At 32.6% G+C, this 16,992-nt stretch overlaps 1 protein-coding gene across 5 annotated transcripts in view; it reads left to right on the top strand.

Annotated features, from left to right (window-relative positions):
* The window catches only part of CSMD3 (CUB and Sushi multiple domains 3), a 1,092,836-nt gene that overhangs the window by 232,067 nt on the left and 843,777 nt on the right, over positions 1-16,992 (top strand). For all 5 annotated transcript variants that reach the window (XM_088798979.1, XM_088798980.1, XM_088798981.1 and 2 more), the window contains exon 4: positions 172-366. In XM_088798979.1, coding sequence (XP_088655105.1) covers positions 172-366 — 195 coding nt within the window. The remainder of the gene's footprint in view (positions 1-171; positions 367-16,992) is intronic.

Here is a 16,992-nt window from a genome sequence, read left to right on the forward strand (position 1 = left end):
ATAAAATTTATTTTCCTTCTCATTTTTCTCTGTTACACATATTTAAATGGAAGGCAAATTTATTACTCTTTTTAGAAAGAAAAAGATATATCTGTATCTACGTTTTTATAAATCTAAAACATTAAAATATGTATTTAAGTAACTATAAACTCTCCTTCCCCCCTTCTACAGAATTGCAGAGTAGCTCTTGTGGAAACCCAGGAGTCCCACCCAAAGGTGTATTATATGGTACAAGATTCGATGTTGGGGACAAGATCCGCTACAGCTGTGTAACTGGATATATCCTGGATGGTCACCCTCAACTCACCTGTATAGCCAATTCAGTTAATACAGCCTCATGGGATTTTCCTGTTCCTATCTGTAGAGGTAAGGAGAAAAATAATGCTAATTTTTATGCTGATTGAATATTTGACGCAATGAAAACACTTTAAAAGTAAGAGTTGTAATCAGATACTATATGTAAAACATGTTTAACGTTTGACACTTTTATAAAATATGAAGTTTAGAAATGTATATATATACATATATATGTATAAAATATATATATGTATATATATATACACACTATATATGACAAGTTTAGAATAATGTTTGTTAAGATAGGACATTACTTGTGAAATGAGACAGTATAATATATTTCTATATTTCTATATATACTTATGCATACATTGTATATGTATGTGTCTGTATATTTATATTAGAAAAATATATGAAGTTTATGATGTTTAGAAATTTAATCAGGCTATCAAAGTCATGTTTTTTTGGTGTGCGTGTTTTTTTAAATATTGACTGGATTTATGAATCTTTCAAAGATTTCTGGTAGAGGAATGGGAAATTGTGAAATTAAGAATGCTGTATAGTTTGTTATCAATACTAATAAACATTATTTGTATTATGGGAAAAACACAGTTATATAGTAATATGAACAAAGTTTCAAAGTACAGAACCTGGGAAATAGAACATGTTCAATATTAGCTGAATTCATGGGTTAATCATGCCCATAGAAATTCTGGAGACCGACATTGTTTTATCTCTGGGACTTATATTTTCTAACAAACAAAAATTAGATGAGTTGTATCTCATTTATCTTTTGCATATGCTTTTGTAATTTCTCTATGGATGGGGTATGGGGATGTCCAGCTGCTCATCTAAATGACTTTGTAGCTTATTCTCAAACATATGGCAACAAATACATGCAGGAGAAACCCCTGGAAACCAGACACAGCTAGCTTCTTATCCCAGCTTTGACTATTACCTTGTATGATGTCAAGGTTGAGATAGGAACCTCAGGCAAATCATATCTACTCTGTGGATTCATTTATCTCATTTAATCAGTGAGAGGAAAAACACACACACACACTTGTTCATGTTTTGTGAGATTGAATAATGTAGCCCATACCTGCCACTTTGTAAACTATTTGCCATATATGACATTCTTAAGTGTTAGCTCCCTTTGTTGCTGCTGCTGCTACTACTACTACTGCTAATATTGCTACTACCGCTATTCCTATTATTACTACTGCTGCTGGCTCTGCTGCTGCTGTTTCTATGACTACTATTAGTTACCATTTATTTTAACACTTATAGTATACTTAGAAATTATAAGCATAATCACTTTTAAATTTCACCACGATATGAACTTAAGCTCGAAAGTTTAAAAATAATTGCTCAAGGGTACTTAGTAAATGTCAAGGACTATGAAGAGTATAAGATTTTGCTCGACGTGCAAGTTAAGTTTCTCTGCCAGTTACTTGGATGGTGATAGAAGCCAGAAGACTCTTGGGTCAGAAACAAAGGAGAGTTCATTATTCACAGAAGTGTCAGAAGCTAATGCATCAGCATCCGTGCCAGTTCTGCAAGCTCCAGTTCTCATAGAATGATATGAAGAATGTGAGATGCCTTCCCAGGTAGTAGGTGGTATTATAGGGGAGGAATCATGAATTGAAGGAAATTGAATTCTTTACAGTGGGCATGCCTACCCTTTGCTCTGAAGGGACAACCTATTTCTGTCTTCCAAGCTTGTAAACTAAATTGTTCTTGCGCCTGGTGGAAAGCACTATTTATTTTCTCTGAATCTGTTTGCTTTACAAACATCTTTTGAAGTAGTCTGGTATCAAGAGCAGAAGGACAAAATGTGCAGAGATGTTAGACTCCAATGGAGAAAAATTCTGCCAACAGTAAATGAGGTATGATGGGGATGCCAGATTGAGCCCATTCTGTCTGGTTTCAAAGCCTGAGCTTGCTACCACTTTGACACTTCACCAAAATAATTTGCATCTCTCTTCAAAAATATTTTATTATAAGAGAGGAAATGGAGTTTTACCTGTGAATCAGCCAAAAGAAATATAGACACTTTTTAAAAAGTATAAAGCTCCCTAAATCAAAAGAACTCATTAAGGTATTTAAAACCAGGAAACATTTTAAAGAGGTTTCAATGGAGCAGTCCCAATACTAGCTGAAAATTAATTTCTGTTTTGAGGCTCCTTCTACTCCATCTCAGCTCAGAAGCCTATATAGTCAGAAAAATGTGAGTCTAAATATTGATTCTGCCACTTATTGACGAGGGCATTTGAGGGGGGGAAAAAAAAAAAAAAAAAAAAAAAATATATATATATATATATATATATATATATATATATATATATAAATAAAATTTTGGATACTATTTCTTTAGCTACAATAAGATGAAGAGAGAGAAATATCAAAGTCACAGTACTGTTAGAGTTTAATATCACAGCATATATAAAGGGCCACATACATACTAAGTTATTTATGCTAACTCTATATTCCTAATTTTCCTTTGCAACTGTTACCATCTCCTCTTGAGAGAAAGAAATTACAGTTAACAAACCTGGAGGGATAATATCAATTATCCTTATATCCAAATCTAACCCTAAACGCAAGATTTCTATTGTAGTTGTTGACGTTTTGTTTGTCCTTGCCGGAGTATATACCCAACTTCCCAAATCCTCACCCTCAAGTCCCTTTAGGCTTATTTCATTTTACTTCCATTCTAACCTCTCTCTCCTCTCTCTCTCTCGCTCTCGCTCTCGCTCTCGCTCTCGCTCTCGCTCTCCCTCTCGTTTTGGTTATTTATTTATTTATTTTTATTTTTTATCTAAGTAATGGCATCCACTGCTTTTGGAAATTCTGCCTGCTCAACTTCAGTCTACCAAGCTCACCTTTTCTTCTCTTTAACAATAACACTAATGAATACATTTACTCATTCAAATATATTTATTAAGGAGCTTCCCCGTGCAAAGCATATTTCATGTGCTGAGGATCAAAAGATGATTCAGAAACATTCTGCCTTTAAGATTAAACCCAGTTCTAGTGGGGCTGATCATGATATAATCAAATAATTCCAATAATTTGTGATAATTGCTTTAATATTTGAATCTATAAAGTTTGTTAGGCACGTTGATAAGGAAAAATCTTAATTTCTCCCAGTTGACTGGAAGGGAATTCAATTAGGGACAGTGCTTTCAGAGAAGCTGTCACACAGGACTTGCTAAAAACACAAACTAGATAGAGCAAGAACATTTTCAATAAGGTGATCATTTTGCTTTCTAGCCTCAAAAATAGTTCTCATGTGTAACTAACATTTACTGGCTAAACATAGAGTGTATAAAGTCGTACTTCATGGAGCACATGATATAATTTTCTAAGGAGCAATTTCCCATGAACCAAATTTTTTATTAAAACTTAAAGAAAAGTGTATTTGGATATTGTATACTTCTGTTTGAAAGAAAAAAACAGGAGACTGTTCAGTCTATGGCATCCCTCCCCTGCTTCTTACCACTTGATAGTGCTCTGATTCTTCATTTTATACCTTTGCAGGGGGCCAATAACCCTGTAATGATCTGCTTATTGCTCTCCCTGGTGTTCACAGTCTCTCCTTGATGAAACCCCTGCTTTTGGAGTTTTTTTGATGCTTCCTAACAATGATAGTTTAATTAAGAAAAATGAATGCCGCATCAACCTAGAGGTTATGGTGCGAGGATTTTTGTGTTTGTTCACAGGCAGGATGAATTTTATGAACACCATCTGCTATTATTTGTAAAGGCAACTAACTACCTGATGCCAAGCTAAACAGTATTCTACAAAAAGTGAAACCGAATCCTATGTTCTAAGTCTGCAATGAAAATACCAGGCATGCATGCCTTTTCTGCACTTCTTCCTTTGATAGACATGTCCATGGCATTTTGATGTGGCCTCTGAGTCTTCTCAACCGAGTGCTCCCAACACTCTTGACTAATTAAAAGCAATTGGCAGGTGACATAAAATGGATATGCTGTACCTAGATTAAACTTTCTGAAACTCATGATGTTCTATGTCGAAAATGGCATTTGATGTATACACCAGGACAAATTAATAAAAGTGTACGTAAAAGTTACACATAAATTATAGAGTTATAAATGCAGCTACACCTAGGTCCACAAAAAAAAAATATTTGAAGGAAGAATTAATATTTTAAGATTCAAGGAGTCAATTATAGAACAAGTAAGGCTAAATTAGGATGAATTTTAGATTCATTAGAGAAAAATGTTTGAAGGGAGTTATACTTTCTTGATGATTTGAGTATATTTATATCCAAAAGTAAAGATCTTGGAATCCATTTGAGGTTTCAGGGAAAGTCTTGCTCACTGAAGTACATTGCATGATGGTATGAAATGGTGATGAAGTTTCTTTTGATCTGACACGTGAGATCCTGTTGGAAGAAGGCTTGGATGTCAGTGATGTAGATGTAATAGAGTCAACTGGTGCCATCTAAACCAAATATTTGACAGCACATATAAGCAAAAGGGCTAATGAGGTAGCTGTTGCCTCTGACAAAGCAGAAGAAATTGCAATTAGGTAAATTTGCAATGAGGAGTGAAAAGTATCCTCTAAGTTTTATTCTTGGGAATAAGACTGACTTCTATTACAGTACGATAAAGAAAACAGCTAATGGAATAAAGAGTAGCTCCTTGTTTTGTCAGACATAATTTTCTTGTCTGACTAGAAACCTTGATCAGTGATTCTGGATTAAAGTGTGATATGAAAACATGGAATTAGGATGAACAATGAAAGGTTTAGTGGGAAAGGGGAAAGAGGAGGCAAGGTTTAGCCAGATGTCCTCTATATGCAAATTATACCAAAAGCCCTCCAAAGAAGTAGTGACTTCTAATCAGAGGTTAGAAGTAAAACAAATAAACAACAACAACAACAACAACAAAAACCTAAACTAGCAGAGTGTGTTAAAAAGAAATAAAACTTTGTAAGGAACTCAATGTTGAGACAGGTGTAAAGGGGCTAGTGGAAGATGTTCAATGTGCTTATATATTACAATGCTCAGTACTCTGGAAACCATTTCAAAAAGACATCAGGAAATAGGAAATGCTATTTATTTTGTGTGTATGTCCTGACTACACACTTATGCATGCAGTGATGTTGAGATGCGCTATTCAGAAATATGATGCTACATTAATAATAGATCTGCTTATTAATAAAACCCAAGTGAAATAATTAAAAATTAACAAAACTGGAAATTATTTTACTGAATTAAAAGCCAACACACATAAATAACATAGTGTGATACCTCCCTTATACATAATAACACACTGCAGATTGAAAAATTAAAATGTGTTCTATTGTGAGTGTTTCTGTACTAGATCAAAAGAGTCCTTTTTTTCTGTTTTCTATAACTTTACTGTTTGAAGTTTTCCTTTTGAAGCTAAAATCTGTAGTTTCTTTTCTTTTGAAGCTAAAATCTGTAGTTCCTTAAGTCTTGATAAAGAAAACCTAGTAAAGTGCCTTCTTTTTCTTTAAACCCACTTCCAAAGAAGAGACTGTTTTAGTGTAACTCCCTGAATCACAGAAAGAATAGCATTAGTGATAACCTGTTCTATGCTAAAGAAAAAAGATAAACTGCACTGTTGAATATCAAAATGTCATGAACCACACCATGAATTAAGAATTATTTTTGAGAATTGGGGGTTTTATGGTGTGACTTACTTTATTTACAAAGATGTTATTTTAAGTATTATCTCATGAAATGTTTTAGCACAGACTGACTTTCTCCACCACTCTTGTCATTGTTTCTCAGCAACATTTATTAGGCACAACATCTTGCTTTCACTAGCTCTGTCATTTCACATGAAGTTACCTGTTCTCTGTGAGAACTGCTACATTCGATAGTAACGAGGAAAATATTTTATGTACGCCTTAAAATAAATAAGCAAGTTAAGCATGAATATAATTCATATTATCACCTCAAAGAGTGCCAGCAAAATCCCAGTGATGATATCAGGTCACAAGAAAATAATTACAAGTGTCCCTGGATCCTTTCTGTTTCATCTCTCCCTGGAAAAATGCAGGCTTTTTCATCAGCAACCGTGTTTCCCTGAAAATAAGACCTAGCCGGACCATCAGCTCTAATGCATGTTTTGGAGCAAAAATTAATATATGACCAGGTCTAATTTTAATATAAGACCAGGTCTTACATAATTTAATATAAGACCGGTCTTTATAATAATATAATATAATATAATATAATATAATATAATATAATATAATATAATATAATATAATATAATATAATATATAATACTGGATCTTACATTAATTTTTGCTCCAAAAGATGCATTAGAGCTGATGGTCCAGCTAGGTCTTATTTTCGGAGAAATATGGAATCAGGCCAACAGTCAATCCCCTTCTCATGTACCCTAATCTTGTTCTGAAAGTCCAATTGTGTGATGAAAGGATGAAAATGTCATAATTAAGTTGTTTTAAAAGTATCCATCATGATGGAGCAAGGATCCAAGATTTGTCATTAGAGTGTGAAATCTGTGAATTGATTTGCCTTCCTACCACGTGTTACCTGAGACTTGTTTCTTATGTAAAAAATTGGAGAATTTTACCTATCTCAGGAGATTGTGAATGTTAGAGAGATTATATTAAATGACATAATATTTTAAAAACATGTTTATATAGTGCCTAGCATAAAAATTTGCAAATTGGTTACAAATATATAAAAAAAAAATTTTAAAAATGTAGAAATAACAGCTATCACTTATTGTAGTATACATTGTCTAGAATATTTATAAAATATCTATTGATAATTAAACATGTGCTCAGAGTTCTGATATAATGGATAGTACTTTTTAAATCAAGAGAGTGGATTCTGGACTAATAAAAGTTTACTTTGCTTTATATTCCTCCACTGAGAAAATATAGAACCTTTATCTAGACATTTAATTTTTCAGATCTCAGTTTTCTCATCTGTATAATAGGGGAAGTGCTCGTTACTTTATAGTATTATGATGAGGATTATATTAGTTAATGTATATAAAATACCTAATCTATAATACTCAGCAAGTAGTAATTACTAGCTTACTTTTGTTGTCATAGTCAAAACAAGTATTTGAAAATTGAGCACCGGAGAATGGCCATATCCAAGTTCTAGAACCATACAGCAGTGTAATTAATTTTTCTCAGAGTTGTAGTGGTTAAGGGGAACTTTAAATCCATATTAGCACAGAAAATTAGGTTGGAATCAGTAAGTAATATATATTAGTGGTGAAAATGTTTCCCAATGTTAACATAGCATTTCTGAGTCATTCATTCCTGCAAGTTCTCATGTTTGAAGTATATTCAGTAATTAAACTGACGTCTATTAAGAAGTCATTATGCACAGGCCACACTGCTAAGTACAATAATGTGTGAAACTGCCCTGGACCTCATGAAACTCATAGTCTATTGAATATGGGACCTTTTATTTGGAAGGTGATCTATTTGGTGATGTGGGTCATTACCCAAATGTATGTCCTCTAATTCTGTGTAGAAACAATGGTATTCTTGCATAAGCAATCAGTGCTGGCGTTGCATGTGTTTCTGATACATAGAAAAGAAAACCAGGGCCTTCTGTTCTTACCATATAATTGGCGTGTGCTCTGCCATTGCAGCTAGCAGTCAGCCATGTTTTTAAGATTCATCTCATGCATTATTTTCCACATTTGATATTTGTAAGTTATTTTCTTTGACAATAAAGAGATAGTCATTAAATATGTATTTTGAGTATTATAAGTTATGATAATCTATTATTAAATTATAGAAGTTTATATATTTTCCTTAATTGAATTATTTTCACTTCTTTCTCTTTCTGTACAATTCCCAGAAAAAAAATGCTATAATGTATATTTGGAAAATCAAAGACAAACGTCAGTTGTTTTATTTTTTAGGCATCTGATTCTGAATTGTTTATGCCCATTCTTTGTTAGTCTGAGCCGTATGCTTCTATAGAGGCTTTGGTTTATCTGAATTATTTTTGTTACTTGTTTGACAAATAAGAATTGAAAATATTTGCTCTAAATGAAACATCCAGATTGTTTGAGGAAAGTTTATATATTTTGAGGAAGCTGTAACAAATTATTTTATAATGTTGCTCCCTAAATAAAAACAGAATTTTATAAATATTAAGCAAAACTGATTTCTAACACATATCTATATTTCAAAACATGTTGACAGAAAGAAAAATCATATTCTCTTTCATTTAAATGATTATATGGGACCATGACTTACAGGAAAAATGATGGGCCATGCTTAGCCAAAAATATATTGACAGCTTCAGAATTCCCCGTGGTGAAATGCATGAGAAGAACCTTGAAAAGCAATCATTTAACTTCCTGCTAGGATTTAAACTCAGTGAACCACAGTAATGACCATCTGGTATTCTGTTGCTCTTTGTAAAGCCACCACTCTAAAGATGAGGCAAAATGATTTAGGATGAATAAATTGAGGAAGGGGATGGCCGTCCACCAAAGACATTAAATAATGTCATGTGATACATATTTTAATGGACTAGCTCCATGTGAAAAGTCCTTATTCTTTTGTGCTAAGAAAGCACAGTGGTAAGAATTTTTATAGGAATCTTTCTGGAAGGACACTGCAGATTTTTTATCTTGGGCTCTTTCTGCTGTGTAGTTTGATTAGTCACCAATATCCTTTGTAAGGTACATTAAGGTGTGTATGGTTGAGCCATTCCATAATGAAAGATCTTCCATACAGTTAATAATAGAGGACAAAATCTAAATGCTGAAACTAGCATGCCTTCAGAAATGATACATTTTGGTCTCTTGCTCAGTTTACTTGAAATCTAAAATCTTTCTACAGATACTTCCCTTAGATCTTTCCCAATTGCAAATCTAACTCAAAAGAGCACAATAGTATTCTTTTCACTACATAATTATTATGTATATGAAACTGGCACTACACATCTTAAAAATGGAGTCTTAAATGTATTTTGTCTGTCATTTCTGTTGTTCTCATATTTATGTTACTAATTCCTTGTGTTTTTGACCAAGGCAATTTTCTCTTTATTTACTGCTCTTTATATTTGAGGTTATCACAGCATTCGAATTATGTTAGAATATTAAGGCTACTTATTATATTTTCATATTTAATTTATAGCTAACAAAAAACAGTTGATGCAGCATAAAACCAATACACATAGCAAATAAAATAAATTAAATGCAAATAAGGATACCTATGTTAAGAGAAAATAGCAGAAAAAAAAAAAAAAAGAACGAGAACAACAACAAAACAAAAAAAAAAAAGAGAAAATAGCAGAAGAGTAAGATGGAACCAAGAGCAAGGTTAATAAACAACAGTAATGTTCTGCATTTTCATATGCTTAATAGGTCAGCACTATATTTGGTTTTAATCCATCTGGAAACCTAACCACATCTGGAAGCATGATTGGTTCATATTCTCATAAAGTAAAAGCAAACAATTTGTGGTGGAAAACCAATCCAAGCAGTGAAAATTTTGTATGCAGTACATCATAAAGAAGGAACATTTAAAAAAGTATCATTTAATCACCTATGTCCTTTACAATATTAGTAAATATGAACTCAGCAAATGAACTTCCCAGGTTTGCATCACTTCTTATTACTGATGTATAAAACATGACTTTATATTGAAATGATTGAGGATTATATTCATAGAATCAGTATTATAAAAACAGCCATGTCTAACATCCCTGGACAATATGAGTGAAGTAGAAACCCAACTATCTAGATTTGTTCTGAACCAATTTTTGCATATTTGTAAATTTTAAATTTTTTAATTTGTAAATTTGGAATTTGGCCTGCAAATAATCATCTGTGAACAGTACCAAAAATGTAATGCTTCCGTATTAATATTATCTAAATTTTCTTTTATATTTTGTTATTCAATAGATTCTTAATTAATTTCCAAATTAAGTTTGTGTTTTATATTTAGACATTTTACACAAAATTCAGTATAAATATAGTTAACAAAGACTTTATGCTTAGCATTAATTTGTAACCACATATTTGTAAAACAATATAGATTATACCATATTTCCCAAGAATGTTACATGATTTAATTTCTCATAACTCTAAAATGGCTGTTGCAGCTGAATCTTTGAATTTTATTTTAGAATAAAAAAATTCTAGAAATGGAGATTAAGTCGTTGTCAATGCAATTGCATATTTAGAAAATTATCACATAACAAAGTATTATGCCTTATAAAAATATTGGACATTTTATTGTTTTATCCCTAAGTATTATTCAAAACACATAGAATTTGATAGGTGAAATGTTAATAAGATGTGAAAATTATAACAAAATATTCTTAAATTAAAGGAGAGATAATATCTTTGTATTTGTATTCGCTTAACAAATATTTATTGATTGACGGGGGAGAAGAGATACACAGTTGCTGATTTTAAGATGCCTATTGCTTATGGGAAGCCCAATTGTCATGGCAAATCAGTGGCAGTTGAGGATTTTTTTTTTCTTATCGAGGGGGAGATTAATCTTGATGGAGACTTGAAAAATAACTTATATCTTCATATTTTATTGCCTTCTTCCTTTTTCTATCATAATGTTTAATGGGCACTTTCTTTGGGTCACAGACCATTTTGAAATCCTCTACATGTAATAACAAATTTAATCTTCATACTCATTCTATGTAGAGTGAGATACATGTAGATCATCACTCTATAGATAGGGAAACTGAGGCACAGTGAGGTTAAGACTATTTCCCAAGGTTAGTAAAAGGCAGAGCTAGGATTTGAATCCAAGCAATTTGGCTCCAATGGCATCTGTACCATACTCTCTTTCTTGCAGTCTTGATTATAAAACTTCTTCTTTCCATGTTCTCTTTAATCTTAGCCTATGTAAACACTTAACATTTTCCCTTAAATTAAACAGAAGCAACCACAGGAAAAGTTTTAATTTTATGACAACTACTGTCTTGAGTGACTGACTGTCTTGTTTTTCCACTTTATTTCAGCTAAAATTTTATTAAGGATGGTCTTTCCTTGTTTCCTTGCTCTTCACCAAACTCTTTTTCAAACTTTCAAGATATTTTAATGGATAAAAACAGAAAAAGTACTTTCTAGGGTTAGGGAACAAATGTATTTAGTCATATACGATGTGTATAGTCATGCAGATGTTTATAGCTGTGATGATAACACATCAATTGGGGGAACTAAAAGTGAGTTGACTTTGGCTGGGTAGAGAGGAGAGATTGTAATTTTAATTGAGAAGATCGGTTGAAATTGTGTTTTGGAGTATTTTGAAGTCCAGAAAAAAAGAGCTTGAGACTTATTCTCTAAGCAGGTGTAAGCCATTAAGTGTATTTGAAAGTTTTTGAGATTGCAAACATGTCTTCTTGTCAACATGGCAACTGCTGTTCATCTAAGTGTATTCATCATAAACGAGAGACCGTCAGCGATAGGCAGAAAGTTTGTGTCCTCCATTTTTGTGCGAACACACACAAAAATTTGCACAGAAATGGAGGATAGTTGAGGAAAGTTTCTTTTTGCCATCTGTCTTATCCATTCAGACTGCTGTAACAAAATACTATCGACTGGGTGGCTTATAAACAACATTTATTTCTGACAGTTCGGGAGGCTAGGAAGTCTAACATTAAGGCATCAGCAAATTTCAACATATGAATTTTGGGGGGATGTGTACATTCAGTCTATGGCACCATCTCAGCAATAATGATAACCAGCTAATGTTTATTAAGTTCTTATCCTGTTCTAAGGATTTTTAAGAATTATCTCATTTTACCTTTGTAGCAACATATCAAGTAGGTGTCAATGATTTTTCTGATTATGAGTATCTAATGAGGCTAGTGGAGGTTAAAAACTTGCCCAAGTTCATCCTGGAATAGGGAATAAAACCTAGTAAACTAGAACCATTTTCTGTGATATCTATATAAAATTCTGAAACTGTTGTAAATGTCCAATGATGATAATTTTTCCTATGCACAATACTCTGCATTCATGGAAAGCAAGACTATCCCAATCACTTGTCAGTGGGGAGTGAAACCACTATCCCTGACTTAAATAGATATTCATCCCAGGACACATGTGAATGTTCAGAATATAGACTAAAATTCAAATTAGCAAGGAAAAAAATTGAGTGGCTATAGATATTTGCCTTAGTAACTAGTAAAAGTTTACTTAGGAACATGTTGCAGTTGGCCCTGGAACATATCGTTAGAAATACCATCTTTAGATTCCTTGTGGGACAATCTTTTACTTCTTCATAATTTCTTAGCATCTTCAGTGCATGGTCTGTTTTGATTCAACACCTATCTCCTGAATAAAGCATGTTGTTCCTGGATCATGTTGTGGATGATTTATTTAAATTTAAAGGAGATGATTTCTTGGTAACAGAGATTAAAGGATGTTATATGGCACGTGGGAGTAGATTATTTACTGGGAACATTTTTATGATTTCCTTTGTCGGCAATCCCCAGTAATCTCAAAGAGAAAGCATTCAGTTGTATGGTAATAATTTGTCTCTATGAATCCTTCTGAAATTTAACTAAATTTAACTTTAGATTAACCAAGTAAATATTGCAAGTTATGGTTCATTTTTCTTTATATGTTATGGGTGCACAAGGTCCTAGGAAAACTAGTTTGTTTCATACAATGACATTCTTCTAACAACTATCAAACTTTAGAATTCTTTCTACTTTAAACTATTTCAAAATATAATCCATGTATGGGGCAAGAGTAATAAATAGAATTAAAGATGGAAAAGGAATAAAGAAAAATTAGAGAAAATGTGAAGATACTTAAAATATTTCTATTTGACTGGACATTTTGTGTACCTTAGCCACTGATACTTATTGGATTCAACATTTAAAAAATATACTACTGTCATTCACACTCTTCTAGCTGAATCAGTGGAAATCATCTAATATGCATTAATGAGCCTTGCATTTTAAGCAATTTGTTAATATGTTAAACAGCCTTGCTAAGTCTTTCTTGGATGAGTGTAGAAGAAAAATTTAGTAATATTATTTCTCATTAATTCTCTTATAATCATCATTATAAACGATGATTTCCCAAATTATCCCCCAAATAAAACTTGTTACCAAATTGTATGGATGAATAATTGAAAGTATTTAACTCCATGACTTTAAATAACATTTATTCTATCAATTTGTGTTTTCAAAAAAAATCAAGATAACTCTCTCACCTACAGTTACTTACAAAACTGTTAATGGCCATAATTTCTCCACTGCCTGACATGTGGCTTTTTTAGTATTATTTTTTGTTGAACACCGGTGTTTTAATTAGCTTCCATGAAGTGATGTTTTCATTCTACCATACTCTGACTGAGTGGTGTGCAGAAGTGGTGAACAGAGACTACTTTTCATTTAATTTACTATGTAAAATTTGACAAATATATGGCTTGTATCAGACTAGTCTAGGTCACATGGCAATAATAAATAACCCTACAATCTCTGTAGTTTTATAAAATGAAGGTTACATTTTTTTCTCAGCCTGCCTATACAAGAGGCAGGTGGGCTTTGCTTAGCATAACCACTAGCTCTCTCAGGATTATAGAGGTCACTTCTCAGGACATTTCCCCATAACTACTATGGCAAAGGAAAAAAAAAAAAAGTACAAATAATAATGAAGAAATGCTTCTTAGAATTTTGGTCAGGAAGTGGCACAATGTATATCCACTTTTATTTCATTGACCAATACATGACATATGACAACAAATACTTAAAAAAAAATGGTAGAGAAGTACAAGCCTACCACAAGCACAGAAGAAGTAGCAGAATATTTGTAAACGTTCATAATACTTACCACATGACTTTAAGTAACAGGTATTATATCTGGAGTTCCTAACAAAGGCACCCCCTTTTCAAAGCTAAAAAGAAACATTAATATTGGCTAATAGGCTAAGGAATTTCAAAGACACTAAGTGAACCAAACTTTAGAAAATAGGAAATCTTTAGAAAAATCTTGGTAATTTTAAGAGATCATGTGACAGCATCTTCTTTATTCTCCCCATCATTCTTTTCCCTCTTAAATGTGGCGGAAAAGGGATTACTCCAAATTTAAGAAATATATTCTATCAATGGATTTTTTTATCAAATGTTCCTATTAAAAAATGTATACATACATATATAAATCTACATCAATATACACATATTCGTAACCAAAATGTTTTCTAATCATATATCCTTTCATAGTAAAATATGTTATTTGTTGTGTCTAAAGTGGATGGTTATATATACCCTTAAGCTTATGTTTACAATCATATTAATGGAGAGGCTGTTTGACTTTTCAAAGGATAAAAACAAGTATCACTGCATGTTTCAGTTTGCTTCAAGAGTGAAACTGGGTAACTTGCATTTCTATGAACTTAGACCGAGAGTCAATTCGAGATGGTATTCAACTTTATTGTGTTCTCTTTCCTCACTTGATAACTAACATTAAAATGCCAGAAATAATCTATGGGGTGAACCTTTCATATCATACATGTGGTTCACAAATGTCTGTTTTTATTCCTGGCCCTATTCTCATTTAGATTCATTAATGTCAGCTTTACTTTCTGTCTGACTTTTGTTTTTGTTTTTGTTTTTTTCGTTTTTGTCTAGAAGCATTGGCATCGTGTGGGTTTAGTACAGACCCGAGTTATACAATCACAAGTTTTGGTTCACAATCACAAGTTTTAGTTCACTTTACTGGTGATAACAATACAGTTTTTCTGCCCTAGATGTTTGTGAACAAATACTTTGTGTGTGAAGTTCCACCCCTCCTTTTACTACTACTTATGTTTGGAAATGATTTGCAAATCCTTCACCATGAACGGTGATTTATAAATATATTCTAAAGAATTGCATTTTCCCAGGAACCTCACTGGAGGCGGAAATGTTATGGTTTAAAATTCAGAACAATACTTTATTTAGCATTGTAACTTTCCAAAGAATAGCATAAATTTGATTTATTTGCCTTTCTCTGAGAGGTAGCCATTTTTACAGCTGTCACAAAATTAGATTTAAATTCAGCATGGGGAAGTTACATATTCCCAGAGAGATGTGCTTATAATACATGTCTCATCCTTTGAAACTTTAACTACCTCTGCATTTTGAGCATCTATTTCTGAAATGCTGAATGCAAACACAGAACGCAGATGAAATGTACCATTGTTTCCTTCAACTCCATCCATGTCTAATGTATTTAGTGTAAAATTTCATGAAGAAAATACATCTAAGGACCTTTTAGTATTAACAATGCATAAAGATGTTGAAAAAGTTAATTCTTTTGGCATACCTAAACTGCATCAGATGAAAACTGCACCGTATTGTAGCACATAGAAATTTCCCAGGTTTTTATTCAGCTTTGAAGAAATCGAGGAGAAACAAACAAACAGAAAAGAAGATTGCTAACACTTATGAAGGTTTTAAAATGTTGCCTTACTTGGAAAATAACAAGTTAACCTACCACCATGTTATATATACTGGCATAAGACATGATAATCTAGGGTCAGAGAGGAAGGACTTTAGAGCCCAGCAAGCGTCATGGACATCATAGTCAAATAAGTTCACCTTGCATAAGTTGTCCTCTGAATACGGCAAGGCAATGTGAAATATCACAAGTGGATACTGTATATTCTCTGAGTTTGTGTCACAGCTGAGGAACCCCAAACTTAAGAAACCTCAATATATTAAATGCAGACTTCTAGCAAACCTGCCCAACATTTGCCCCAAAGGAAGACATCATGTTCATTATCTTTGTCGGGAAATTTGACGTCTGTTCCAGAGGGAGACACTGTCTTGATCTCGCAATGCTGTTTCTTATACAAATATCCTTATGAAGATAGTCTAAAACAAAATCTTATTGTTGTGTCCAGCCATATTGGAGTCAAAGAAAATAAAAGGAGGAAAAAATTACACTGATTGTTTCTTTATTTACAATTTTGATGTCTCCCTCATCATAGATTATTTGCATTAATTTTCAAATTTTAATATAATGTATCTTGATTACTGAAATTTTGGCCTGAGATTAGTGCCTCACTTACCTGACTTTACTTCTTGCACTATTAAAGCTGATACAAAATTTCAGAAATGCCGTGTCATCTAACAAACACAAACTAATCTTATTGCTTGTTTTTGACTTCAAAATGCATCTAACAGATAAAGTTAAATTCTGTTCAAAAGGTCTGTTTGTATTAAGATCCAAGTGCATTCTTCCCAAGGTCTACTACTTCCATATTTTTTTAATATTGAATTTAAATATTTTGTTGCTTGCCTAAATACTATAATCACAGATGTCCTCCTAGATATGTAGTATACTGCTTTGTGTAATTTGTGTCTAATGTGTTACTTGTCATATTTAATCAGCTTAGATGATGACGAATCCAAAAGGTCTTAAAATACTTCCAAAATATTATTTGTTTAGATGTATTGCATTGTAAATCGTAATTCCTATCAGGGATTCTAAGAAATATGAAAAAAAAATCCATCTATTGAGATGGTTCTCAGATGTTTCTAGTAATTTTAGTGGGTAAAAATAAGTGGGGCACAGGCATCTCTCAGTTCCTTGCGAGAACATGAGCTCTGCTGTAAGCCATTTCTATGTACATTAGGACTTCAATTATTATTATTTCTTTCAATAAAATAGCCTGCTATTTTCCCAAAGTCCTTATTAGTGGCCTAAAAAG

The sequence above is a fragment of the Rhinolophus sinicus genome, chromosome 6 (genome assembly GCF_057876585.1).
Source record: "Rhinolophus sinicus isolate RSI-liver-muscle chromosome 6, RSI-T2T, whole genome shotgun sequence".
Lineage (NCBI taxonomy): Eukaryota > Metazoa > Chordata > Mammalia > Chiroptera > Rhinolophidae > Rhinolophus > Rhinolophus sinicus.